General features: G+C 45.4%; 1 protein-coding gene across 5 annotated transcripts in view; it reads right to left on the reverse strand.

The window, feature by feature from the left end:
• The window catches only part of SEPTIN11 (septin 11), a 92,963-nt gene extending 88,928 nt beyond the window's left edge, over positions 1-4,035 (reverse strand). For 3 of the 5 annotated variants that reach the window (XM_007165577.2, XM_007165576.2, XM_007165575.2), the window contains exon 1: positions 3,837-4,034. In XM_007165577.2, the coding sequence (XP_007165639.1) occupies positions 3,837-3,863 (27 nt within the window). In that variant the 5' untranslated portion in view covers positions 3,864-4,034. Of the gene's footprint in view, positions 1-3,836 lie in introns of all 5 variants that reach the window. The other 2 variants (XM_007165572.2, XM_057547396.1) reach the window with 1 other exon arrangement.
• Positions 4,036-12,932: the final 8,897 nt, after the last annotated feature.

Raw genomic sequence — 12,932 nt, forward strand, 5'->3', positions numbered from 1 at the left:
TTTACCTGCATCATAGCTGTTGACTCAGCAACAGGCACATGATTTCCTTTCTCCCGAAATGGCTTGCATACGCTATTGAAGTTTGTTTCTGTAATACACACGGACACTAAATCTCTCAGAAAATAAAAGCTCCAGGTAAGAAGGAATTTCTCTGTTGTCCACTACTGTATCCCTGGCACCTAGAACAGTACCTAGCACACAGGAGGTGCTCGATTAATAGTGTTAAATAAGCTAATGAATGAACTTGGATTTCCATTCCTTCTGGCGCAGTGGGTAAAAGAATAATTAAACTTGTTTCTTGAACGATATCATAGGGGAATCTCCACCGCTGGAAAGACTTAAACATTTCTGTTAGGGATAATGTAGAAAATATTTCTTTCTGCATTGGGGAGGAGGCTGAACCAAATGACCTCTAAAGTCCCTTTAAACCCCCAGACCTTATAACGTGATGAACACCACTCCTCAAAAGAGAGGATCAGCTACTTAAAGCCTGTTCCCAGGTAGAGTAAATTACCATGCTCTGATTAAAACAAAGATAATAGCGGCCCTGGGACTTGGATGCCAAAATACTAACTCATCCGAAATGTGCACACATCCCTAGGGGAGAAATGCTCTTGCTGATCATCAGTCACACTCTGGAAACAGCAGATGTGCTTCAGGGGCTTCTGGGAGCCAAGTCCAAAAACCACTCCCGGGAAAATGGAGAAGCTAGGGGTCGAGATTAAAATGGAAATAAACAGTATCACACCAGACTGAAGCTTCTGTTTCCCAGCCAACAACAAATCCACTTAAGAAACGTCTGAATTTAGCCTTGAAGTTAAAATGGTTATAACTGAAGATAACCACTTCATAAGATAGAAAATACTGCATTTGATACATAAGGATTTTTGCCCAGTAAAATGTCATATGTACCTGAGGTATCACACTCAGATGTTCAAGTTCAAGAATGTCTGTCTAAAGTTGAGGGCAAGTTTTTCTGGTTGAACTTTTCTTCAATCTGAATGAGAGAGGCAGTCTGTAGGAGAAGGAGATATGTTCACGTTTTCCTAAACAAAAAAAAATCTAATTCTAAAGGAGTAACTAGGGAAACTCCATTCACAATCAACTTTGGAGTGATTCTTTTCTATCAACACATCTTTCCTTTCTTTTGTTCAAATCGTAGAATAGATACTGGAAAAGGATGGGCAGCGAATTCTACCATGAAGGATTCTGTGTAGAGACCTTGGGGCTGGGTTTGGAGAATCTTCTGCATTCACTGGGGTTGTTTTGAAGACCTAACTGCAAACACTACACTTAAAACAGGAACCGAATGAACAGAGTGAAACAGTTCAACAATTCCTTGGAAAAGGTATGAAAAGACTTTTTAACTTTGTAGTCAACTCCTGATCACCTCTACCACAACTCGGTCCAAAAAAAAAATAGTCTTCTGTTTCCAAACTGTAAGTAACTTAATCTTAATTCTAATGACAACAGGGAATGTGCAGAGAAAGCAGTTAACTCCTCTGTACACACACACTTTGTAAAATCACCTCTATTTTTTGAATGAGAGAGGTCTTACACAAGAATTCTGTGGAATTAAGCTCACATCTGGTTGGCAGACCTGGTGTTGGACATGACTGTGGCCACACAACTAAATCTTAAATCCACATACTGTTCCTATTTAACTGACATATATGAACTAATTTATAGAAAATGTGCAGCAAATTATTTCTTCTACCTCCCCCATGCCTCAAGAATGCACCAGCAATAGGTGTTACTGAAAGACACCCTGCCCACACACACACACAGAACATTTGCATCTAGCCACTGTCCAATTACCTAAAGCAGATATTATTTATCTGAATCTGTGCTGTGTAAATATGTGTGTGTGTGTGTGTGTGTGTGTGTGTGTGTGTGTGTGTGTGTTGGGGAAGGGGGGTGGGGTAGGGGGGTGGGAGTGGTAATTTAACCAGATAAACTTGACCTCTCTGGATCTCAATATTCTCACCAGAAAAATAAAGGGATCAGCCCAGAGACTATGCAAATTCCCGCAGTAACAACAATCTATCACCACTAATTATCAATAGGAGACCTGAATTCTTAAGTGTTTGTCATTAAATATTAGAGTTTAAACTACCTAAACGACCCACAGTTGCACTTCAAAATGACCACTGCGCATTTTCTGATGGTGGAGAATGTCTTTGAAAGCATCGCGGCAGCTGAACCACCAAACCGGGTTAGAGCACGCTGAAGGACTCCGCTAATTATGGGGGAGGGGTGCAAAAAGCGACTGTATCTGGAGGAAGAGTTGGGAGAAGGGCCGGGGGTTTGAGAGCACAGTCTTGCAATTTGCATTTCTGGCCTTGCAGAGCTTCCAGTATCTCCGCGAGACTTTGGTCTGTACCTGCAAGATCTCTCAAGCCACCACCTGCAGCTACACAGTTGTGGGAAGGGGAAGAAGAGGAAGAGAAAAGGAGGCGGTAGAGCGGGAAGAAACTCGCTCAAGGAGCCCACAAAGCCCGTGGGGCGAAAGTGACTTTGAACAGCGACAAAGAAAAGGGGAAAGAGAAAGAAAGAGGACTCCGCCTTTCCCCACCGGCTCTGCTCCTTTCAATAAAAAGGGAAGGCCGCCACCGCCCCTTGCCTCCGCCTTTCACCCGGGATGCAGAGCCCCGGCTGAAACCGCACCCTTTAAGTCCGGCTGCCCTCGGGCCGGGTCCAGAGTCGCTGAATGAGCTTTGCACCGCCGGAGGCGCGGCCCCTGACCCGCCGGCAAACTCGGGGACTAAGCATCCCCCTCCCTCCCTCCCCGTCTCCCTCGCCCCGTCCCGGGGGCACCCGATTCTCCACGCACCCGCCATCCCTTCTTCTTCCTCGCGCGCCCGCCTCCCCGGCCCGCCGCCCCCGGCCTTCCAACCGCAGAGCATTTTAAGACTTCCACCCACCCCGACAAGGGGGCCCTTTGAAAACTTTGTGTATCTAAGGCTTTTGTCCACATCCTGGGCAGGGCCCGGTCACCAGCGTGGGTGCCTGAGGGTGTCCGGGATCTCACAGTGCACTGGGGAAGCCACCACGGAAATTCCACCCCTTTTATATTTTTTTTTAACACATGAAAGGATGCTCAACATCACTTATCATTAGAGAAGTGCAAATCAAAACTACAGTGAGGTATCACCTCACACCGGTCAGAATGGCCAGCATCAAAAAGTCCACAAACAATAAATGCTGGAGAGGGAGTGGAGAAAAGAGAACCCTCTTGCACTGTTGGTGAGAATGTAAATTGATACAGCCACTATGGAGAACAGTATGGAGGTTCCTTAAAAAACTAAAAATAGAACTACCATACGACCCAGCAATCCCACCCCTTTATTTTTGACCCGCTTCTACAACCGCGTGACACAACGCTTGGGTTAACAATTCCCACGCCCTGGTCGCCCCTCTGCGCGGGGGAACCGGGAGGAAACCGCCCCCCCCACCACACCCGGCGCCTTTCTCGACTGTCACGAGGGGAAAGGTGTGCGCGGGGAGAAGGAGGTAGCCGAGAAACACCGTGGCCAAAAGGATCCTCTTAAAGAAAAAATAGGCGAGGGTCCTTTTTCTCCCACATCCCGGGAATCGGGGCGCGACGAGGCGATACACTGTTGCATCACGTAGTAGCCGAGCCGCGGGGATCCTCGCCCTCCCCTCAGCCCCAGACACGCGCCCAAATTCATGCACACACCCACAGCTACCGCCGCAGCCGTCCCGAGCCCCCAGCTCCCGGCCCCCAGTATTCCCCGCCGGCCCCCGCCCGCAAGCGGGAACCCCCCCAGCGCTGGAGGAGAAGCGGCCGAGGGAAGCGAGGCCCCAGCACTCACAGATGGTCTCCCCACGGCCACGGCCATCGCGGCTGCTGCTCCAGCTGCGCCCGGGTGCCCTCCGCCAACACTAGCTGCTGCTTGGGCTCCGGCTCCGGCTCGCCTCCCCCGCGCCTCCCTTGCGGCTGCGCTCTGCTAGCGCCCGGCTCCCGCGCGCAACCAGCGGCATCTGCTCCCCCCACCTTCCCCACGCCGCCGCCCCTCCCGCTTTATTAGAACAACATGGCCACCCGCCTGGAAGGGACCATTTGCTTCCCCAGGAAGGGGTGTGAGCCTGCGCGCCCGGGCTGAGGCGGTGGGAGGGAAGATGGTAGGCGGGCGGGCCTCCAGCCCTGGTCGGCAGGCCCAGGCCGCAGAGCTCGCCCTCGCCGAATGTAGTGGGCGGTCCCGAAATGACCGTCTCCCGTGCCACCGAAAGCCTCCAGCCTGTGGGCCGGCCGCCACCCCCGTTCCACCAAGTGCTGGAGTCCCAGTAAAAGCCTGGGCGCGGAGGTCCCAGCCCCGGGTCCCGCCACGCGCTTCGCCAAGCTGGTAGCTGGAGCGGCTGCGGAGAGGGAGATCGGACACGGGCGAGACAGGTCCACGGGGACAGCATCTCGCGGAAAGTTAGCCCCAGGCAAGCACGCCCCGCCCGGAGGAACCGGCTTGGAAGGGGAGCGGGCCACTAGGGAGAGCGGTGGGCGACCGAGGTGGGGCTGGGCCGACCCCCGCGAGGGAGGAGTTCCCCTCCACAATTCTTCTCTTCCTAAGGGAGAGATTAAAAGGCAGGCAGCTGGAAGTTGTCACTGTAGCGTGCGGCCGGGTAGGTGACCACAGTGGAGAGGAAGAGGCGGTAGAAATTGCTGCGGCGGACGACTAACCTCAGCCTGCGGCAGAGAAGGAAAAGGACGCCCCCGCCGGAGAATTAAAGCAGCTGTTGACTGCCCTAGAGCGTGGGGGCCGAGGCCTCCCCCGGCTGTAACCCGAGAGCTGGGCACACGTGAAAGCTCAGCCGACTCTTTCTGATCGCTGGAGACTGACCGGAAGACCCGGAGGCGGGCGCGCGGGTCTGCGGCTGGGGGGCGCGGCGACGGCGCCAGTCTGTGCGACTCCGAGCGCGTGGGAATGGGAAACTGCTCCGCGGAGGGGAAGGACTTTTCCCGCAGATGTCGGGGGCGTCGCTGCGTGTCTGGGTGGAGCGCAGAATGGCAGGGTCCTGGTGCAGGCCGGGTGGCGCGGCACCCCGGCAAGAGCTAGGCGGTGAGGTGTGCGGGAGGTGCTGTAGATTCCCGCGGCCTCTCTTAGGGTCGAGGAAGGAGAGGTCCACGACGACAAGGTGATTGAGGATAGCTCCCGGTCGGGGGCCGGGAACCAGCTGGATCCAAGCGCCGGGAAGGTGTGGTGAGGCGATGAAGGGCTGTCATCAGCCCACGGGATTGCGCCCTTAGGGAAAAGCCTGGCCTATTGAATTAGGTGAGAGACAAACCACCTTTTTAGACTGGGGCGCCTCAGAGCCTGACCTGAGACTTAAAGTACCCAGGTTTCTCGAGGCCTTGCGTCTGCCGCTCCTGCTGTCTCTGACCCCGATGGGTTGCAGGATTCAAACGCACGCCGCGCCGCCTTTGGCTAAGGGTGGGTGGGCTCCGGGCGCGCATCCAGCTGCTGCGAGGGAAACGCTGGGTTGCCCCGGGAGCGGTCCAGGGGCTAGGGGCCACCCAAGCTGAATTACACCCGCAGCATCCTGGTGGGACCACCAGGAATGAGAATATGATGAAAGTACGCACAGTGAAAGAAAGATGAGGGGGCTCTTCAGCCTGTGGCCCAGACCCTCAGAGCACTAACCTCTTCCGTTTGGACCAGTTTCTACCCCTAGACTTCAAATCTTTTGAAGACAAGGACCACCATTTTACGTCAAGCATGCATTAGGCACTCTAAGCGTTGAGTTACGATTACCAGGTGCGTGCGTGCTATGCAAAGGGAGGGGGAAAGAAATACTTCGGTCTGAAGCTCTCTGGATATGGACATTTTTTTCCTTCTCCCAGAGAGAGGATTACACAGCGGCACTGCCCATGGACAAGAGGTCTCAGGTAAACCCTATGAAAAGACAGCTCCACGGGCTGCCAACCGGATAAGGGCAGTTACAAACCAACTCTCCATTTTATGTTACATTGACCAGACCAGACTGCAGGATTTTATTCATTGCTTTTAATTTTATTTACTTATATTGTTTGCAAATGATTATGTTGAAAACAGCTGATTAGTTTTTAAGAATGTGAACTCCCTACCATTGTTGGTAGGTTATTTTATTTACGCTCATCACAAAAGCTTCAAGTCACTTATTCCAACATCTCATCTGTTTGAGGAAACCCTTTTAGGATGAAATCATCAGTTTACCCAGCTTCTGCCTGATTTTTTTCACTGACTAGGAACAGTGCCTTAAATTCCCCCCCTCCTTGTTTTTTTTTTTTGGCAGGTAGGCATATATATATATATATATATATATATATATATATATTTAATAAATATACAATTTAAATCCTTTCAACCAAGGAAGGCTATTTCAGAATTTCAGTTCTCATTTTGAAGTTAAGTATCATTCTACAACCAGACAACCTAGATTCAAAATCCTGGCTTTACTATTTTTTTTTTAATTTTTTTTTATTTTATTTTTATTTATGGCTGTGTTGGGTCTTAATTTCTGTGCGAGGGCTTTCTCCAGTTGCGGCAAGTGGGGGCCACTCTTCATTGTGGTGCACGGGCCTCTCACTATCGCAGCCTCTCTTGTTGCGGAGCACAGGCTTCAGACGCGCAGGCTCAGCAATTGTGGCTCAAGGGCTTAGTCGCTCCGCGGCATGTGGGATCTTACCAGACCAGGGCTCGAACCTGTGTCCCCTGCATTGGCAGGCAGATTCTCAACCACTGCGCCACCATGGAAGCCCCTGGCTTTACTATTGATACTTCACAGCTGTATGACCTTGGGCAAATTACTTAACCTTTCAGTGCTTCAATTATCTCATCTTTAAAACCTGTTTAGTAATAGCTCCTCCCTAATAGAATTGCTAAGAGATTAGACTACCTTTTAATTCTGCCCAGCACTGTGCTAGGAACTAAAAAAATTTTTTACTGAGGATGGCTCTCTGACACAGTCTGCTGAGAGACAGATGTTTAAACAACTCTGATAAATAGGCCAAATCTTAGAAAAGATGTATGAATTATGGGATTTCAAAGCACAGAAGGAGCTATTCACTGCCTGTCAGAACAGGGAAGGCTTCATCAAAGAGTTGGAGGAGGGGCGAGAGCAAGGAAGACATTCCAAACAAGGGAAGAGAATGAGCAAAGATTCAGTGGTTTCAAAGGTAATGATGCTATGGGAAGGATAGGTAATTTGGCATTGCTACTGTGTAGCAACCTTAGAGGGCGGCTGGTAGAGTGGGGAGAACACGGCACTTGGACTCCAGATCATCACTTACCAGCTTTGTGACATGGAGCACGTTAGCCTTTCTTTGTCTCATTTTTTCCTACTGCAAAATAGGGTAGTAATCGTGAGTTCTGATGGAGGATATCCATGTTCCTGCCCACAGGAGAACCTGAACTTAAAGGGCTTTCTTTCCCTTAGATTCAGTTAGTTGAGTTCAGGCAATGGGGAACAACAGCAACACCACAAAGAGTCTGGGTATTTATTCCCCAACGTTTCAAGTTTCAAGTTTCTTCTGTCTGTTTCATTTAGTCCCATCTGGATCAACAAGAGTGGAATTGGTTGGTAGGTATGATAAATTTTGGCAGATTATGTTCCATGCCTCATTATTATACTCTGCTATAAAATGTATATAACATTGTTATAACACTGTTATACTCTGTTATATTCTGTTATACCAGAATCAGCCATTGCATAGCTGCATCCTTATTCATCCACAGTGAAAACCAGGGGCTTGGAAGTCAGGACAATTGGATTCATGTTCCTTCACTTCCAAATACCATAAGCTATGCAACTTTCAAAACTGATATATTAGTTTGAGTATAGGCTAAGTTGCTGTAATAGAGATACCTCAAAACTCAGTGGCCAAAAAGGTATTCATTTCTCGCTCATGAAATGGTCCAGGAGGTGGTGAGCAGTCCAGAGAGACCTGTTAGCTATGCTTCTTAAGGTCATCCAAGAGTCCATGTTCCTTGTTGCTATCTTCTTGCTGCATCAGCTTCTGATTGTTATCTCATCTGCTCTGATCAAAGCTGGTTCACCAACACCATATCCATGGTCTATCCCATGGGAAGGGTGAAGAAGAGGAAGTGGAAGGAAAATTTCCTTTTAAGAAAGTGACATGAGCATAGCCATGTCACATCTGCTTACAGTCCACTGCAAAGAGTCACATGAACATATTTAGTTGCAGGGTTAGCTAGAATTTGTCATCTCTTATATAGTGCCAATATGCCCTACTAAAACTTGGGAGGAGGATCCTATTTATAAAAGGAAAGAATGAGAGGTGGATACTGGGGGAAAATCAGCAATCTCAGAGGTAATATATTTACATGGATAAAAAATTTAAAAAAATAATGAAGTATTACAGAATGAATGAGTATAGAATGTCTCCCACCTTCTTCACGATCTGTAAAGTCCCCACCCCTCCTCAAGAAGTAAATACTTTATTAGTATCTTGTGTATCTTTCCAGAGTTTCCTTAAGCAACTTCAAGCAAATATATATATATATGTTCTTATTTTCTACCCTACTCCATTTTTTATCAATGCATAAAGGAAAAACATACTATGTATATCATTCTACACCTTGTCTTATTTAACAATGTATTTTGCACATCCTTTTATATAAGTGTATAGTTATCTTCCTCATTCTTTTATACTACTGCCTAGCATTTTTTAATATAAATTTATTTATTTTTATTTTTGGCTGCATTGGGTCTTTGTTGCTGCGCACGGACGTTCTCTAGTTGTGGCGAGCAGGGGCTCTTCTTTGTTGTGGTGTGTGGGCTTCTCATTGTGATGGCTTCTCTTGTTGTGGAGCACGGGTGCTAGGCACGCAGGCTTCAGTAGTTGTGGCACGTGGGCTCAGTAGTCATGGCTCGTGGGCTCTAAAGCGCAGGCTCAGTAGTTGTGGCACATGGGCTTAGTTGCTCCACGGCATGTGGGATCTTCCTGGACCAGGGCTCGAACCTGTGTCCCCTGCATTGGCAGGCGGATTCTTAACCACTGTGCCACCAGGGAAGTCCCTGCCTAGTATTTTTTAATGATGTATTGTTATCTATTTAACAGTCGCATTGGTAAATTCAGGATTGTTGCTAATCTTTTGCCATTACAAACAATGCTGCAGTAATAACTTTGTGCTTGTCATTTTGAACACGTGAAATCATATCTGTAAGATACATTTCCAGAAGCAAGATTAGCCAATCATATGATATTGAGCCAGTCTTCTGATCTCTTTGAGTCCCATTTTCTTATAAAATGAAGCTCATATTTACCTCATAGATATGGTCATTATGATACTGAAATAAATAAATATAAAATTACAATGCTATCAAAAACATAAAATAGAGATATATTTATCAAAATATGTCCAAAATCTGTACTGTAAAAACTACAAAACACTGCTGAAAGAAAAGAAACCTAAATGGAGAGATATACCATGTTCATGGATTATAAGGCTCAATATTTTTAAAATATACAATAATTCTCCCTGAATCAATCTATAGATACAGTGTAATCCCAATTGAAATCCCACGGAGTTTTTTTAAAATAGCAATGCACAACCTAATTCTAACATTTATGCAGAAACTGTTTTAGGATAGCTAAAACAGTTTTGAAAAAGAAGAGCAAAGTTGGAGAACTTAAACTACCTGATTTCAAGACTTTCTGAAAAACTATAACAATTGACACATTGTTGAATTGGCCAAAGTACAGTCATATAGTCCTTTGAAAGAGTATAGAGAGCCCATACCTGTATGGTCAACTGATTTTTGACAAAGGTGCCAGGGTAGTTTTGTGTGAAAGGATAGCCTTTTCAATAAATCATACCGGAACCATTGGATATCTATATAGAAAAAAAGAACCTCAACGCTTATTTCACTTATACACAAAGACTGAATCCAAATGGATCAGTCTATATGTAAACACTAAAACAGTGACACTTCTAGAAAAAAAATAGGAAAAATCTTAATGACTTTGAGTTAGGCAATGATTTCTTACACGGGACACAGAAAGCACTACCTGACTGGACATCAAAAAAACTCAAACTTTTGGGCTTCCCTGGTGGCGCAGTGGTTGAGAGTCTGCCTGCCAATGCAGGGGACACGGGTTCGAGCCCTGGTCTGGGAAGATCCCACATGCCGCGGAGCAACTGGGCCCGTGAGCCACAACTACTGAGCCTGAGCGTCTGGAGCCTCTGCTCCGCAACAAGAGAGGCCGCGATAGTGACAGGCCCGCGCACCGCGATGAAGAGTGGCCCCCACTCGCCGCAACTGGAGAAAGCCCTCACACAAAAACGAAGACCCAACACAGCCAAAAATAAACATAATAAATAAATAATAAATAAAAATTAAAAAAAAAAAAAAAAAAAAAAACTCAAACTTTTGCTCCTTAAAAGACATGTTAAGAAAATGAAACAGCAAGCCACAGACTGGGAAAATTCTGCAACACTGGCAAAAAAAAATTTTTTTTAATGGGCAAAATGTGTGAACACATGCATCTGTTAGGAAGCAGAGATATTGAATAATATTCTCCAAACTGAGAAGGAACTTTGAGACTGAAAAACGAAGTAAGAAACTCCATAAAGTACAGTTATGAAGTTTATTGTGGGTAACTTACATACAGGCAGGCTCGGGTGGATAATAGGTCCAGAGGCATTTGCAGCTGCACTTCACACCACTAAAAGAGGTACAGGGGAATTTAAATGGCCAAAGCTAAAAACAGAATCTGACCATTAGAGAGGTGCATGTCCACATGGACAGGAACTGGAGTTTTTTCCTGACCCTGGGGGTGTCTCGTGACCATTAACCATCTGCATCAGCAAAAGGCATTCTTCCAGTTTTCATGTCAGATGAAGGCAAAGACAAAAGTCAATAGGGAATTTATCTGGCTTGGGGGCATTCCTTGTGAGTGTGCTAAAGTTCAGTCATCCGGAGAGGGGAGGGGGTAGGACTGTGGTCCTAAGATGAGATGACAAAATGGAGTCAGTGTGGTTCAGCCACATAACATCATAAAAGAAGATATGTTTGGGCAAATGCACATGAAATGATATTCAACATCACTAGTCTTCAGGGAAATGCAAACTAAACCACAATTATATACCACCTACTAAAATGATGAAAGTTAGAAAAATTGGCAATACCACTTGTTAGGGAGGATGTGGAGTAACTGAAACTCTGATGCATCGTCATTGAGAATATAAGATATACAACCACTTTGGGCAACGGCTTGGCATTATAAAGTTAAACATTAAATAATAAACCATATAATTCAATAAGTCCATTCAGAGGTATTTACACAAGAGAGATAAGAACTTGTATCCACAAAAAGGATATTCATAGCAGCTTTATTCATAATAGCCAAAAAATGGAAACAATCCAAGAGTCTCTCAACAGGTTAATTGGTAAATAAATTTTGGAATATCTGTATAATTGGATACTATTCAACAATAAAATAATCTACAGATACATGCAAAATGTGGATAGGTCTCAAAAGCATTATGCTGAGTAAAACAAGCCAGACACAAAAAAGTGTATACAATATGATTCCATTTATATGAAATGCTAAAAACACAGAATGTACTTACAGAAAGCAAAATAGTGGTGGCCTGGGGTCGCAGGTAGGGAGGACTAACTTGAAAGGGCACAAGAGGAATTTTTGGAGTGGTGAAAATGTTCCGTATCATGATTGTAGTGATGATTATATGGGTGAATTAATTTGTCACAGCTCATTGATCTCTATACTTAAAATGGGTATGTATTATTGTCTATCATCATTAGACATCAATAAAATTATACATCAATAAAATTTATTTTTAAAATTACTGTACCAATGTAGCTGTTGTTACATCAAACACTGTAAGAGTAGGTCTTTCTCTAGAAGTCATTACATACCATCCAACTTCTGTTTAGATTTATTGAATGCCTATTCTGTCAGGCATCATGCAAGGTATTTTGCATGCATGTTTCATTTAATCATCGCAACAGCCCTCTGATATCACCCTATTTTACCGATGAAGATAGTGAAGCAGAGAGACATTAAGAAAATTGTCCAATGTCCAGTTCTCATTGTGACACTAGTAAGTGGCAGAGCCAGGATTCAAACCCAGCTTGGTTACACACCATCCCCTCCTTAGCACTCACATCTTTCTTCATGCAGCTCTTTGGAATTTTACTTACCAAGTCTAAGAGAATCACCTCCATTTAGCATTTGAAGGAGAATCTTCAGATGTGAAGAGATAGCTGATCAGGCATACCTAACTCAGTTCTTACTGAGTATATGTTTATCACAACCTGGAACATCTCCTGTGTATGCACTCAACATACCTTCGCTATTGTTGTTGTTTTGTATTTCACCTGACCCTTGCAATTCTCTTCCTTCCTGCTGCCACTGTCTTACTGACACCCAAGATCTCCTGATCCTGTTTAATGCTCTAGCCAGAATCCAGACAAAACCCCTCCCTATTTCCCCCTCAGCCTAACTGAAATTGATGGTTAGGCTTAAAAAAAAAAGAGAGAGAGACTTTAATGCTAGCGGAGTGCAAAAGGCAAATAAGCAAAGTGCATAATTAGGATTAAAACCATCTGACTTACAAAATATTTGTTCTTACCATTTGTTAATTAAATGTTTACCAGTCATGTATTATGGAAAAAAGCAAAGTATAAGACTGTGTATACTATGCTATCATTTCTGTAAAAAGAGCACAGAGAAAGAAAGGCTTCTTAGTGAACATGCATAGAATGTCTTCAGAAGGATGCACAGGAAACTGCTAATAGTGTTTGCCCCTGTGAAAAGATTTATGGGGAAGGTGTAGGCCAAGGTAATAAACATTGTGGGTGCCTCAACCATATCCATTTTACCCAAATGCATTTGGAAAACTGACTTTTTCTCCAGGGATGTCTCTGATTGATAGAAATATGGTTCCATT

The sequence above is a fragment of the Balaenoptera acutorostrata genome, chromosome 5 (genome assembly GCF_949987535.1).
Source record: "Balaenoptera acutorostrata chromosome 5, mBalAcu1.1, whole genome shotgun sequence".
NCBI classification, from domain to species: Eukaryota; Metazoa; Chordata; class Mammalia; order Artiodactyla; family Balaenopteridae; genus Balaenoptera; species Balaenoptera acutorostrata.